Source organism: Thamnophis elegans, chromosome 2, assembly GCF_009769535.1.
Source record: "Thamnophis elegans isolate rThaEle1 chromosome 2, rThaEle1.pri, whole genome shotgun sequence".
NCBI lineage: Eukaryota > Metazoa > Chordata > Lepidosauria > Squamata > Colubridae > Thamnophis > Thamnophis elegans.
Genome location: NC_045542.1, coordinates 24,667,967 through 24,682,572, shown reverse-complemented (window position 1 = coordinate 24,682,572; position 14,606 = coordinate 24,667,967). Strand labels below are relative to the sequence as shown.

The 14,606-nt window shown below is 40.5% G+C and overlaps 1 protein-coding gene across 1 annotated transcript in view; it reads right to left on the bottom strand.

The window, feature by feature from the left end:
• Positions 1-268: 268 nt before the first annotated feature.
• LOC116503215 (sterol O-acyltransferase 2-like) overlaps positions 269-14,606 on the bottom strand; it is a 33,615-nt gene continuing 19,277 nt past the window's right edge. The window contains 13 exon segments of the mRNA XM_032209470.1: positions 269-995; positions 998-1,010; positions 2,603-2,748; positions 6,293-6,428; positions 6,829-6,899; positions 6,902-6,926; positions 7,945-8,042; positions 9,381-9,510; positions 10,821-10,866; positions 11,053-11,084; positions 11,086-11,126; positions 12,047-12,122; positions 12,990-13,272. Of these exon segments, the coding sequence (XP_032065361.1) occupies positions 961-995; positions 998-1,010; positions 2,603-2,748; positions 6,293-6,428; positions 6,829-6,899; positions 6,902-6,926; positions 7,945-8,042; positions 9,381-9,510; positions 10,821-10,866; positions 11,053-11,084; positions 11,086-11,126; positions 12,047-12,122; positions 12,990-13,272 (1,132 nt within the window). The 3' untranslated portion in view covers positions 269-960.

Genomic DNA, 14,606 nt, shown 5'->3' with positions numbered 1-14,606 from the left:
AAACATGGCATGATGAGCAGACAAACAGATCACAAAGGTTTTCAATCAGGATATAAATCAGAAGGAATAAAGATATCCCAGCCAAATGTTTGCCAGCCAGTTACAAATCCAACTGGTGAAGATGCTGTCTACCCATATTTTCTAGTTTACCAAGAAGTAGATCTTGGTCTACTTTATCAAATGCCTTGCTGAAGATAGTTATACTATATCCACAGACTTTTCTGGTCTACTAAATTATTTACTTTGTCAAAGAATAAAATAAGATTGGTTAGCATAATCTGTTTTTATTTCCAAATATAGTTTCAAAAATCATTCACCACTAAAGGAGGCATTGAATGGATACTGCTGGTGGCAATTCAGATTCCCTTCCTTACTGCTGGAGATAAAATGTTGAATGAAAGTCTAAAGGTAGAAAATATAAGCAGTACTTCTGATATTGTTGAATTCTAACTTCCATCATTCCTAATCAATGGACCTTGTGGGAGCTGGATTTCAATGTATCTGGAAGACTGAATGCTGTCATAAAAGCAACAGAGTTTGGATTAAAGCTGGGATGTGGGATAACCTACATTTTAGGATGAAGCTTTCATGTTTTCTTTTAAGTAGTTTAAGAATGAAAATTAGTTTTGTAAATCCTGGAGGCAACTAAAGATTGTCATTTATAAATTTTCCTTAGCCCCTTTTGCCTGGATTTTGAGCACCCAGAAGACCAACAAACTTCACACAGCAGGGATCTTTGTAGATGTTTTGTCTCTACTAGATGAGAACCTTCAAACCTACAAACCAAATTTTAGCACTCTCAGGTAAGGAATTTCCAAATGCAGCTTTCCATGGACGGAGTGGAGGAGATGCATGATGTGCTGGGAGTCCTTGTTGCTGCAGCAGCAGGATAATTGCTACCCTTGTGAGACATCATTTTTGAAGCAAAGTAGAAGGTTAGAGTAGGCTGGAAATAGTTGCTTATGCATGGCAATACCAGGAGCGTGGAGTCACTTGCCCCAGAAGGTCTTCTGAAAAAAAGAAAACGATGACTATGTCAAGAGAAATAGAAAACCTAGAAGGGAAAGAACTGTTATGAGGCAAAATGATACAAGAATTGTAGCTAATCATGCTTAGATCTGGATCAGCAAGATCAGCCATATAAATGTTCCAACATAATCAGGAGCCCATCAGCACAATAACATTCCCAGGTTTCAGCACTGTTAAAGGCAGCCCTGGAGAGACTTGAATTGCAGGTGTAGCCTATTCTGGGAGAATCTGGCTCTGTCAGTTTTGCTCCTCAGGCCCCTCAACTCATGGAGGCAACCCAAGGTAGCCCAGACTTGAAAGATGTTGCTTATCAAAGGTTTTTAGACTCAGAATTTTCTTTGTCACAGAGCACCTTTTGCAGCTACTGATATGAGGAGAAGGAAGAAAGATTTGCTTCAACTCCCTGCAGGTGAGCATCTCCAGCTATGCTGTAAAACGGAATCTTGCTATAAAATTTTACAGAACCTGGTGTCCCCAAAATAGCTGGATTCCCAATCAGAGCCAATATACATGGTTGACAACATGCTGGGCATATCTGCTGCTGTCAATGGACCTTTTATTTGGTCTTTTTTCCTGTTTAGGGCTCCATAAAACGAATGCCCCAAAATACAGCTAACATGAAATATTTTCTCTTTATTTTTTTATTGATTGGATTTTATTGATTGGATTGAATTATTTAATGTTTTAGAGCCAAAAGGTGACTCAGACATAATTTTAATAAAGTAATATAAGGAATAATGAAGCAATCTTTAATTAAATGGTTCCACTCTTCCAGTGAAGAGATAGAACTTATTTAACTTAAGAGCCATTTGGTGTGCTGGCTCAGGTACTGGCCTAGAAACCAGGAGACTGTGAATTCTAGGCCTCCCTTAGGGATGAAAGTAAGCTAAGTGATTTGTGGCCAGTCACCCTCTTTCTGCCTTATATATAATAACACCTTGAGTTGACCAGAATAAAAGCAGGATAAAAACCAAATAGATATTTATTTCAAGCTAGCATAGGTGTAGGTAAATAAAATGAAATTCATATTTATTTCGAGCTAGCATAGGTGTAGGAAATAAAGCTAGGAATAGAGAATGTTGGAAAAGGAAGGAAGGAAAGAGAAGGATGACCAGTAGCAAAGTGGATGGAGTCAGTTATACTGGCTATGACTGAATCATTGGGAGACTTGAAAGAACAAGTAGGCATAGATCAACATGGAGAAGATCTATTTATGCTGTTACTAGGAATCAGAACCAACTTAATGGCACAAATTAACTGGTCTGTCAGTTGATCAGTCTGTCAAGTTAATTAGTAAGTACATATATGTGTACAGACTATATCCCCTGAGCTGCATTAGCCATTGCCAATACTAGCAGAATTAGAATAAGATCTTAGTTTTATAACAATTTCATTTGCAGTTCCTGGTATTTCTGAATTCCCCACCTTCTTTATCTGAATTTTTGCAGATGGAATATATGCCAGCTTGTAGGCTTGACCCTCTTGGAAGAAGAGATATTTACAATAATGAAAATGGTATGAAGAGGGAACCCAAGACTTATTCCAACCCCACAAACATAAACTGTCTACTCACCTCCTTGAGTGGACAGTGGGCCTGTGCAAACCACTCTTGGCAGTATAAGGAGAAAAAGATCGCTAGGCCCAAACAGAGGCATATCCATATGATGATGTTCCAGAAAGGGCCTTTTCTCTTATCATTGAGAACAAAATTAAAGAACACTATGAGGACAAACAAACAGAAAAAGGGTTAATTTTGTATATTCCAGCCACACTGAGCAAAGAGATCTGTCACTTATTGATTTCTAATAACTGTCTACAATACAGGGGTGAGTTGCTGCCGTTCCCTGCCAGTTCGCGCGAACCGGTTGGTCACCGGACCCAAAAGTAAGCCTGCCCTGCCCCCAGCCCTGTATATCAGTCCCAGGGCCGATATTTTGTCCCTTCTGTCTCCGTCAGGCGTCCTAGAACCTGCCTGCTAGCAAAGGACCTTCCTAAAGTTGCTTTTCTGAGCATGGGGAAAAAGACGGTAATTTGTCCCTTCTGTCTCCGTGTTAACCAGAAAAGCAACTTCGGAAAGGTCCTTTGCTAGCAGGCAGGTTCTAGGATGCCAGCTGCCACCAAAGGACCTTCCCAGAGTGTTTTCTGAGCAACGGGGAGATAGAAGGGACAAAATACCCCGGCTTTCTCGCGCACCTTCTTTCTCTGAAGCCGCGCCATATTCAGCAAACTGGGCAGCGCGTGCCCTTGGCCTTGTGCAGCAGCCGAAGAACAGGAGGCGAGGATTCGGCTGCTGCACAAGCCCACGGGCACGCTGCCCTCTTCTCTCTGATAGCTGCCTGGTTAAAGGATTGCGGAGCTGTTCCGTCTGGAGCCCATCCAGGAAGACGAGGAACGTGAGGGGGATCCTCCCCTGCGGATGGGCTCCGGACCAGCCGAGCCTCCTCCTCTTTTTAACCAGGCGGCTATCAGAGAGAAGAGGGCAGCACATGCCCGTGGGCTTATGCAGCAGCTGAAGATTGCCTGGTTAAAAAGATTTGCTGGTTAAAAAGGAGGAGAGGAGGCTCCGCTAGTCTGGAGCCCATCCATGGGGGCAGGGATCCCCCTCGTGTTCCTGGATGGGCTCCTCCTCTTTTTTAACCAGGCGGCTATCAGAGAGAAGAGGGCAGCACATGCCCGTGGGCTTATGCAGCAGCCGAAGATTGCCTGGTTAAAAAGATTTGCTGGTTAAAAGGAGGAAGAGGAGGCTCCGCTAGTCCGGAGCCCATCCATGGGGGCAGGGATCCCCCCCGTGTTCCTGGATGGGCTCCTCTCCTTTTTAACCAGGCGGCTATCATACAGAGGATGCCCGTAGGCAAGGAGTGCAAAGGAGGTGTAGAACGGCCTTAATCACGTCAAGCTGCCCAGTCAAAAAAACCTTTCCCTTCTGTAGAAAAAAAAGGGGAAAAATTCCAGAGACCGACTGAAGGAGGGAATCTCAGCCAGGGCACCCTTTGCTCCACCACAGCAGCCTTTTCAAGCAGGATCAGACTAGTTTGAAAGCCTTGCCTTCTACTTCAGTGGGGAAATTCCCTGCTGCCCAGGCTCTGTCCCGCAGAAAAAATCCCTTCACCAAAGCGCGAGAGGCGAGCACTGCTCCACAAGCCAGAATCTCAGAGGAGAACTTTGCAACTAGTTGAGGAGCGGCAAGCAGCAGACTGAGCGTTTGCACGCATTCAGCCAAGGTCTGCTGAGCCCCACTACTTTGGACGCCGAGGATTTTACAATGGACATGCACCCCCGGGAGGGTTGAAGAAGGACAGGCAGATCAGCTGATCCAGGACGACAGGCGCGACAGCGGCTTACAGACAAAGAGAGAGGGGGAAAGAGACAGAGACAGAAAGACAGACAGACAGACAGACACACACACACAGTGAGAAACACACAGGACACACAGACACAGAGGGAGGGAGGAGATACAGAGAAAGAGACAGAGTGAGACAGGCACACAGACAGACACACAGAGAGAATTACAGAGAGAGACACAGAGGGAGGGAGAGAGAGCGGGAGGAGATAGAGGCAAAGTGCCACACAGAGAGTGAGAGACAGACACAGAGAGAAGAGAGAGAGGACAGAAAGAGAAAGAGAGAAAGAGAAAGAAAAAAGAAAGAAAAAGAAGGTGGGAGTGAGAGATGAAAGATAGATAGATAAAGGGAGAGAGAGACAAAAGGAAGGAAGGAAGGAAAGAGAGAGAGAGAGGAGAGAGGAGGAAAGAAAGAAAGAAAGAACTTATGACCACAATTGAGTCCAAAATTTTGGTTACTAAGCAAAAGTGTTGTTAAGTGAGTTTCAGTAGATTTTTCAAATTGGCCACGCCTACATGGTCACATGACCACTGAACCACTCCCACAAAACAGGCCACACCTACATAATAGTTTTCAAAAAAATTTGAAACCCACCACTGCTACAATAGGAGCATTACTCATTAAGAATCTAACATAATAACAATTTCCATGTTAATTACAAGACAATATGGCCCATCCCTACTTCCATGGGGGTAAAATAATTTGGGAAATAGAGTTCTCAAAGCATTGTCATTGCAGGTGGAACTCTCTGTTCCTAGAACCTAGGCTATTTTCCTGTTGCTCTTTTATCTGAGTGATTATTGTGATTAAAACATCTGTTTTGGAAATGTGATTGGACTTCTGAAATAAGAAAATTTTGTTTTCCAGTTATTAATTTTGTTTTTGCTCTGACTTTTTAATTTGTAAAACTGGTCCTGTTTGAGATTACATTATTCCTACTGCTGGAATAAAGAATCTAATTTCTTATAGAAGAACCACTGTTTACTCAGTCAATGACCAGCAAGATTTGAAAAAAATACTACACCAAAATAACTTTCTCAAGCATGAAAAAGCTGTCTCCATCCTAACCATACAGTGCATCATCTGTGGCAATAATGCAATGTAGATGGGTGCCTGGGGAATTCTGGAAGCTGTAGTCAAGTCACCAAGATTGAGAAAACATGTTCTGACCTAGACTTAACAGAATCACAAAACAGACTCCTTGTCCTGAACCCCCCCCCCCTTTTTTTTTGGCTAATGTGAATTCCTTGTGTTCACTTCCAGCAAAGTCCCGGAAATAAGCCTTTCAAAGTATAATTGCAACAACAGACCTTATCAGTCCTTGGACAATTGCCAGGCTGATAGCTTCCAAGGGCAAGGCTGTACAATAAAATATTGGCAAGGAGTCTCTGTGAGCCACAACTCAGATAAGTAAATCTTCACAATAATAAACAAATTAATTGTCGTCCTGGAAACACTACTCCCATTTTGCCCCTATTCATTCCATATAGGAAGGCCATTCAGCATCCACTTGTGACTTTACTCCCAAGTTGACCCCTGTTCCTTAATATATTTTGAATAAATTTGGAGCAATTCCACCTACAAGTGGTAGAGAAAATGTATCAAAAGGACATGAATGTGTATTAATTGGGAAGTGTTGGAACCGGCAAACCAGCAAAAGGGCAGAACATAACAGCAATAGCACTTATGTACCGCTTCATAGTACTTTACAGCCCTCTCTAAGCAGTTTACAGTCAGTCTATTGCCCCCAACAACCTTGGTCCTTATTTTACTGAGACCACGGACGGATGGAAGGGCTGAGTCAATCTTGAGCCGCTCAGAATTCAACAGGAGCAATCCATGCCACATTACTTTTTAATGGGCCTTGCTTGAATCCTCTGAGGGATGGTTTATTAGTCCATTGTCCTGAGGCCAGTACTAACCTCCAGTCATGGCAAAAAGCACAAACATGACGGGAAAGAAGAAGCCAAAAGCCAAGGTGAAGAGGTATTCATGGATAACCGCTGACAAAAGGAAGACCATGAACATAGCTCCAGCTCGGGCTCTCCCTCCTATCAGCTGGAAGAGAAGGGCACAAGTGAATTATAGACCTCATCCTGGTGTTCGCCAATAAACAATGAAGACAGGCATAGAGAAATTACACAGAGAAGGTGTACTTTAGGGGGTAATATAGGGTGGGTTTGGTAAGCTTGTCAGCCCTTTCAGGTAATCCAGACAGTAAACCAATAATAGTACTTTTATTGCAAAGTTACAGAAATAGAATCTTGCAAGGCTGAAAGCGCTTCCCCCCTTCCTGACCTTTATTTTCTGAACCACAAGGAGAATCCCTCCTGAGATGTTATTCTACCCGCAATCCTGCTCTGAGCTGAGACATCTCCTTTTGATCATTGCCCTGGCTGCAGTTCTTCCTCCTGCCCCCAAAGATTATTCTCACCTGCCCCATTACGGCCTTACCTACCCACAGAAAATCTTGATAAATATAGCAGTACAGCCAATCGTGTACAATCCCATTCCATGACCGAAAAATGCCGAGAATGATGTGGAATTCCACCAGTCCTAGACAGGAAGAATAAATAAAGAGCATGAAAAACACAGAAATGCCAGGCTTCAAAGGGGAACATCACTGTATTTTGGCAAGGAAAGAGACAATCCACTCTAGATTGTTACAGGTAGTCCTTGAGTTACAAGGGCAGTCGGGATTAGAATTTCCATCACTAGGTCAGTAGGGAAACCAGTGGGAAATTGCAACTGCCAACCAGGCCTCTTATAGTCCCTAAACATACATGTTTCTACAGGTGGTCTTCATTTAGTGACCACAATTGGGAGCAGCAACAAAGTTGTTAAGTAGTCATTAAGTTACGTTATTTATTTGCCTAATTTATTGTTGAATTTACAGAGCTACCTATCTCACCTAAAGTGACTGCGGTGCCATATGATAAAAGCAAAATTGAAATATTTTACAAGCCCATTAAAACAATTAGTAGGGAAAAAACATGCTTGCAATCTTAGTTCTACTTTCCTTTACTTACAGACCTGCAGAGGTTGTAAATGTGAGGATTGATCATAACTTTATCATCATAGTTGTAAGTGCACCCAGTTGCTAAATGAAGGACCACCCATATTTATTACTTTGATTACAAGCAATCAGATACTTCAGTGTCAGTTTCTTCAGTACAATTGTTTAGGCAAGTTGAAGTTTGCTTTTCTTTCAGAGCCATAACCTGTCAGAACTCTTTCCAAAGTTTTTCAAACTGTTCTTCATGGCCAATGGACCATTCAAGTATATCCATGAGATGCAGATATGGACAGACTGACATTAAAGATAGAAGAAGAAGAAGATACAGAGTATTTTGAACATGGGGTATGTTTTATAAAAGGTTGGATAATAGACGTAGAAATTAGGAGCTGGAAAAGTATTATTACGTACGCAAAATTGACCCAGTCAATACACTGTTCAAAAAGTACTTTTGTATGTTAAATGAAAATGTATAAATAAACTGTTAAAAATAGTATCCTCCATGAGGAATGAAATCTAGACTTCCTATATCATTCTGCCCCCCGCCCCTGTCATCACCTTGTAGAAAGAACGGTCCGCAAAGCGCAGGATCTCAGCAAATATGTTTTGCCAGCAGTCCTGGAAGAAATAGAAGACCACGAATAGAAATGATATCCCTGAATGAGAGAGGTAAGAAATACATTAATTCTTCCACTTTCGGAGAAGGAAGAGATTAAAAATTCAATTATTGTTACAGATTTAAGAAAGACAATTGTAAATCAGGTTAGACTTTTAGGCTAATATTTTAATGAAATGTCTATAGAGATTCTTAATCATCCAGGTTATCATTGTCCCAAAGGCCTTTACAAAAGGCAACTTGACCTTTGGGGTTTTTTCCTTAAAAATGTTTCACTTCTCATCGGAGAAGCTTCTTCAGTTCTGAAATGAACTAAGAAGCTTCTTGGATGAGAAATAAGCTTTCACAGAAAAAAAAACCCAAGAAAGTCCAACTGACTTTTTAAAAGTACTTTGGGCATATCCACGTGGAAGAAAAGCAGAATGACTTGACTATGTTATTTTTTAGTTCCCGTTGTTAGGAACTACCTTAATTAGTGGCCGTTTGCAGTCATGATGGTGATGCAAAAAACTACTTTTGCAACCAATCCTACATTTATAACCTTCAAAGGTTTGTAAAACCAAAGAAAGCTGAAGTAATCTCCCACACAGTTATGGTATTACTTAGCAACCATTTTACTTTCAAGTTCCTGGTTCCAACTGTGGTCACTAAACAAGGACTAAAGTACCATGGCACTGTATAACTTGAGAAGCTCTCTTTTTGTATGATGTACCTGTTTTTAATTAAGGCTATAAACCTGCATTGTCAAAGATTTAGACGCCTACACATTGATGCCATTCAGCTGGTGTCCAAATGGAGTCAGAGACACTGACACGAACTTGCAGTTTTATATACTAATTAGCAACGACTTCACTTAATGTTACATATAGCCCAAAATCATAATATTTTGGCTTGTTGTATGAAGTAACTATTTATCAATTAAATATATATGCTGTGCATCGTTATTCAAAATAGCTCTGGATGGCTGTGTACCACTTAGCTGATACATATAGTCCTGGTCGTATGACCACAATTGAGTCCAAAATTGGTATTGCTAAATGAGACCATTTTACGACTGCCCCCATTTTATGACTTTTCCCACCAGTATTTATGGCATGTATTTTGATCACGTAACCATGGGAATGCTGCAATGATTGAAACTGTGAAAAAAACGTTTGTAAGTCCCTTTTTCAGTTCTGTCGAAGGTCACTAAACAAATGGTTGTATGTTGAGAACTACCTGTAGTATGTCTCCCTACACTTTCTCTAAAATGTGATAAATCAGCCTGATTGTGTTTGAGGCTCTCCTGTTTTTTCTACAGGATGAGGTCAACATCCCAATTCCGTAGCATTACTGCTTAATCCCATTAAACAACGAAATCACAATTGTTTCCACATACCAGGTATAACTGAATCAAAGATGGAGAGCAGCAGGGTTTTGATGGTGAAAGGCTGCTTATGCATGTTGCCCAAGTTAGGGATGAAGTAGTATTTCAGAAGGAAATTCACAAAATATATACCAGCCAAGAACTGTGGAACAGAGGGAAAAAACTCTACCTTAGTGACCTACTGGCATCTCCATGTTGTGCTGGCAAGGCATACAGGTTGTCAGCTCTCAACTATGACTAAGAGAATCCTTCTTCTGTTCTATGATCTCAGAAGTTGGATTTGGCTGCCATTTTAATATCCTACAAAACACAAATACTGTCCTCCAACACCAGCCCCTCTTCTGTTTAATTTTAGTCAATCTGTCATAGATTTCTGCACTACACATATCCTGAGTGGTTCTAAGTTCCACCAACTCTGCTCTCTTCCAAACCCCTTTTTCCTTTCCTTTTCCTGTGGGAGATATTTGAAAATACGTACATTATTGTCTAAAGTTTTAAATTGAACATCTCTTAGGAAAGTGAATGGTTTGCATCAAGTATGTCTCAGGAGAAATGTTATAACTCATTCACTCAAGACTACAGAACTGGATAAAAATATGGTGGGTTATGCAAAATATTTTTAAAAGAAGGATAGTTTATTCCTCAGTTATTTTACTAGGTATATGTACTGACTTTACAGTGGTAGAGACTAACTTGATTCTGCATCTAATAACTGCAGCAAGATTGTTGGTGGCGCAATACTGGAAGAAGGAAGACTTGCCTACAATCCAAGAATGGACATTGAAAGTCACAAACTTAGCCGAGATGGCTAAAATATCGGCATATCTTAAAGATCACTCAAATGAGAGATATAAACGAGACTGGAAAAAATGGATTGACTATATACAAAATAAATACGGGACCAAGAAATTCCAGTTAGCCTATGCTTAAGATCAGAAATGATTTAAACTGTTAAAAGTTAGTTCAGTAAGAAGAAGCTAAGGTCAATGTAGAATGTCATTAATTTCTTTATTTCTTTTTCTCAATAGATTTTAGACTATGTTAGTTAAAATCCATACCGTGTACGGGTTCTGGGAAGTCAGGGGGGGGGAGGAGGGGGGGGGGGGGTGGAGGGAGGGAGGGGCATACAAAAAAAAATTGTACTTCAATGTTTTAATAATTGACGACTGATGAAATATTTGTGTTTTTTTTAAAATTTCTGCTTGTTGCAATAAATTATTAACAACTAAAAGACTACAGAACTCTGGGAAATTTAAATGGTGGCCTTTGGTCACCCAGGGCTTCTTAAAATAGTATTGTTGGTATTTACTACCTTGGCAGCTAAGACACCTTAGGGTTACCAGTCTAGCTGAGTCTTGTGCAAAAATCCAATAGTCCCCAAGGACATTTCTAATTCACAGAGAGGCCAGATAAAACCATCCAGTCAATGGAAACTTAATGTGTTTCTCTCACCTCAACCAGTTTTCGGATGACGTAACTCCAGCGGATGTATGGATCTCTATAAGGAAAGGAGCAGGGATTGAGTTGAGATATAACAGAGTAGTTCCCTTTTCTTGGAAAATACAATGGTTACAAGGTTGCTCTGGGGGCATGAACTGTATCTCCTGAAGCCCATTTTGCCCATTCTTTTTCTCACAGAGCTGAGAAACCAGGGAGCCCAAAAACACAATATGCAAGGAGTTACCTTGGATAGCTCATTCTGTAGATCAAAGTTGGGGCAGAAGAGAAAATATAAGTAGGTTGAGAATTCAGGGACAGCTTATCTTCCCTGGAGTGGGAGGGAAAGAGCAAAGGAATGGTTGAAACTTCAGCTGGCACTGAAGAAATAGTTGCCCTGCAGCTTCCATGTTGTTCAAGTAGAAATTAAGCAAAGCTTAATCTGTACATGACGATAGCAATAGCAATAACAATTATTCTTACAGTATATATAGCTTCATAAATGTTTACAGCCGTCTCTTACAGAGTCAGCATATTGTCCCCAACAATCTGGGTCCTCATTTTACGACCTTGGAAGGATGGAAGATCAACCTTGAGCTGGTGAGAATCAAACATCTAGCAGTTGATAGAATCTGCCTGCAATGCTGCATTCTAAACACTGTGCCACACAGCTCTTCTTGTTAGCATATTTCTTATGTACTTCTTATGTACAAAAATAGCTTATGATACATCTCATGTACAAAAAGTAGTTAAGTTGTGATACAGGATGCAGAATTCAGCTTTCTGAAAATCTGCCTCCATTGGATACAAAAGCAACAAATAAGGAATTCCATGTATTCACAAGGATTAATCACCTATATTCTGCACTTCTTTCTGCAAAATAAAGTCTGGCAAATAGGAGAAATTGTGATTTGTGAGGAATTTGGAGAAATATACTTGACCCAGGTAAGAGGTTTCCTTTGCTTTGCTTCCATATTACTTTTCTTAGTATTTTGCAACACTTAAAATCTACTTACAACATTTACCATACGAAATCACTGATAGGCAAATAGAAAGTGTAATCCAATTCTTTCATAGATTGAGAAACTCTCTGATAGCAATCAGCATGTGGAAGCCAATGGTTACATGATTATCTTATGCTACAACTCAGATGCTGCAATTGGTGGAAAATCAGTTTGGGGACTATGAGGGTGACTTGTAGCTATCGTAATGAGCACTAAGGGTCTCCAAGTCAAACTCACCAACTTGGTTCCTAGCGTGGAGAAGAGGAGGCATCGATTCTCGCAGAAATGAGTAGCTTTTCATCAGGAACCGGATCTATTCCAGACAGGGGAACGAGCAAGGAAACAGCGTGAAGTTGAGTCATGTTGTTCCCATGTTCCCATGGTGGATCCTATGGATCCCATGGTGCTCCCCACTCTGTCTGTCTAGACTTTTCAGACAGAAATGGCCCCTGCTTACTCACTTGGCTAACTGTCAGCTACACTATCTTTCTACTCAAATCTTGCTTGGATGAAATCTGCTTTTATTCTAGCTAGCAAGAAGAACATATATTTGAGGCCATGGCTAGTGCTACTGTCACCATTTATATATGAGATATACATGACGATGTCTGCTAAGGACCATATCTTCTGTCACAAGACTTTTTAAAAATGTACTGTATATCTTCTTCAGGGCAATGTGTAGGGAAGTATGTATCTTTAACCTGGCCTATCCTTAATGACTCTATTTGGGGTTTGTCTAGGCCGTTCAGAGGATAGCAGCAGTGGTGGGATTCAAATAATTTAGCAACCGGTTCTCTGCCCTAATGATTTCTTCCAACAACCAGTTCACCAAACTGCTCAGAAAGTTAACAACTGATTCTCCTGAAGTGGTTCGAACTGGCTGAATCCCACCACCGGATGCCAGACAGGAGAAAGCTACCTAAACCTGGAGTGAGGTTGGAATGTCTTCTCTGTACAATGGCAAATATATGGCCTGTATATGGAAGTTTACATTTATGCTACAGGGGGCCTTTCTAGTGCTTGCTACTATCTTTATGTTTCACACTGAGATGTCCTGAGGCAACCAGAATTCCTTCATAATTCCAACTTCACTTCAAACGTCAACCTTAGCTTCTCCCATTTCTGTTTAAGAACTCCTTTCCCCTGTACCCACTTTCTTTGTGCTGCCCCAGTGCCATACCTGCTCAAAGAGGACAATTTTACGGGAGGCAATTCCCAAATTACAGTAGACAGTAATATAGACAGGGAAGAATCCCAGCACTGCAGCATGGCAGAGCAGCACCAGGAACACCAAGGTGACCGTCAAGAGGTTGGGGAACCTGGTCGTCTTCAAGCAGCCTGACCACATTTGCAGGGCCTGATAGGGCACAAATAAGGTGTAGAGGAACATGCAGAGCCAGGCCAAGAGTGCTGTGGGCAGCTGTTGAAAGCCAATGATAAAGAGCTCAAAATCCAAAACAAGACTGTGGAAGAGAAAGAAGAAAAAGTATTCTAAGGATGCTGCCCAAAAGATGAGGATGTTTCAAGTGAAATAAGCAGGTTCTCTGGGTTATCCCCAATATTCAGTGGCATGACTGATGAAAAGTGAAGGGGATTGGTCCTGCTATTTTGAGGAAGGAAACTCATGAAAGTTCCCATAAACTCTTCAAAATAGTCAGAACAGAGTTAAAATGACGGAAAACCCACCTCCAACTGAAAAAATTACGATCGGTTCCCCTCATTTGTTTCATAATCATGTTTTGTTTCATAATCTTTGTTTTATAACTTTCATAATTTTAACTATTGCTCATCCTTAAATATTGGACCCACAAAAAGGTTCCTAGCAGAATTTAAATTGATCAGGAATAGAGGACCGCAAGGTTTTTTGAAGGGCCTGTCATTTGTATTGACTCAGGGCAAATTTTATACAAATGAAATAAAACTCTAAACTCTAAACTTTAATCATGTTCAGAAGCATACATTGCATTGCTATCCAAAGAGGAGACTGATTTAACACAAACTAAGAACTATAGACTAATTTCCTTATTAAATTCAGATTATAAATTATTTGCATGTATACTGGCAGAGAGACTTAAAAAAATACTTAAATAGTTTTATCCACTCTGATCAAAATGGGTTTTTTTTTTTACCAAAGAGACAAATCAAAGATAATATGAGAATGATTTTGGATACTTTGGAGTATTATGAGGCCCATCCTGAAAAACAAATGGCTTTGATGTTTCTTGATGCACAGAAGGCTTTTGCTAATGTGAATTGGTGATTTATGTTCCTACAATGGGAACAGATGGATTTTGGTAAGAAATTTATTCAAACAATACAAATGGTATATCATAAACAAACAGCTAAGATAATGGTAAATGGAGAACTGACAGATTCTATTGAAATAAAGAGAGGTATGAGACAAGGCTACCCACTATCACCGTTACTTTTTCTCTTAACATTAGAAGTTTTAAACAGGAAGATTAGAGAAGAAGAAGAAATAAAAGGAATGAGAATTTAAAAAGAGGAATACAAGCTACAAACGTTTGCAGATGATTTTGGTTTTTATTCCTGAGGACCCATCAGTGACAGCACCCAAATTGTTATAAAGAATAGAGCAGTATGGAAAAGTAGCAGGCTTGCAAGTAAATAAAGATAAACCAAAGATTTTGACAAAGAACATATCATTAAGACAAAAGGAAGAATTGGCGGAAGTCTTGCAGATTCAAGTCACAAACAAGGTTAAATATTAAATAACTGTTAAATAACAGCTAGATGCAGCACTCTTAAGGAGGACAATTATATCAGACTGAAGCAG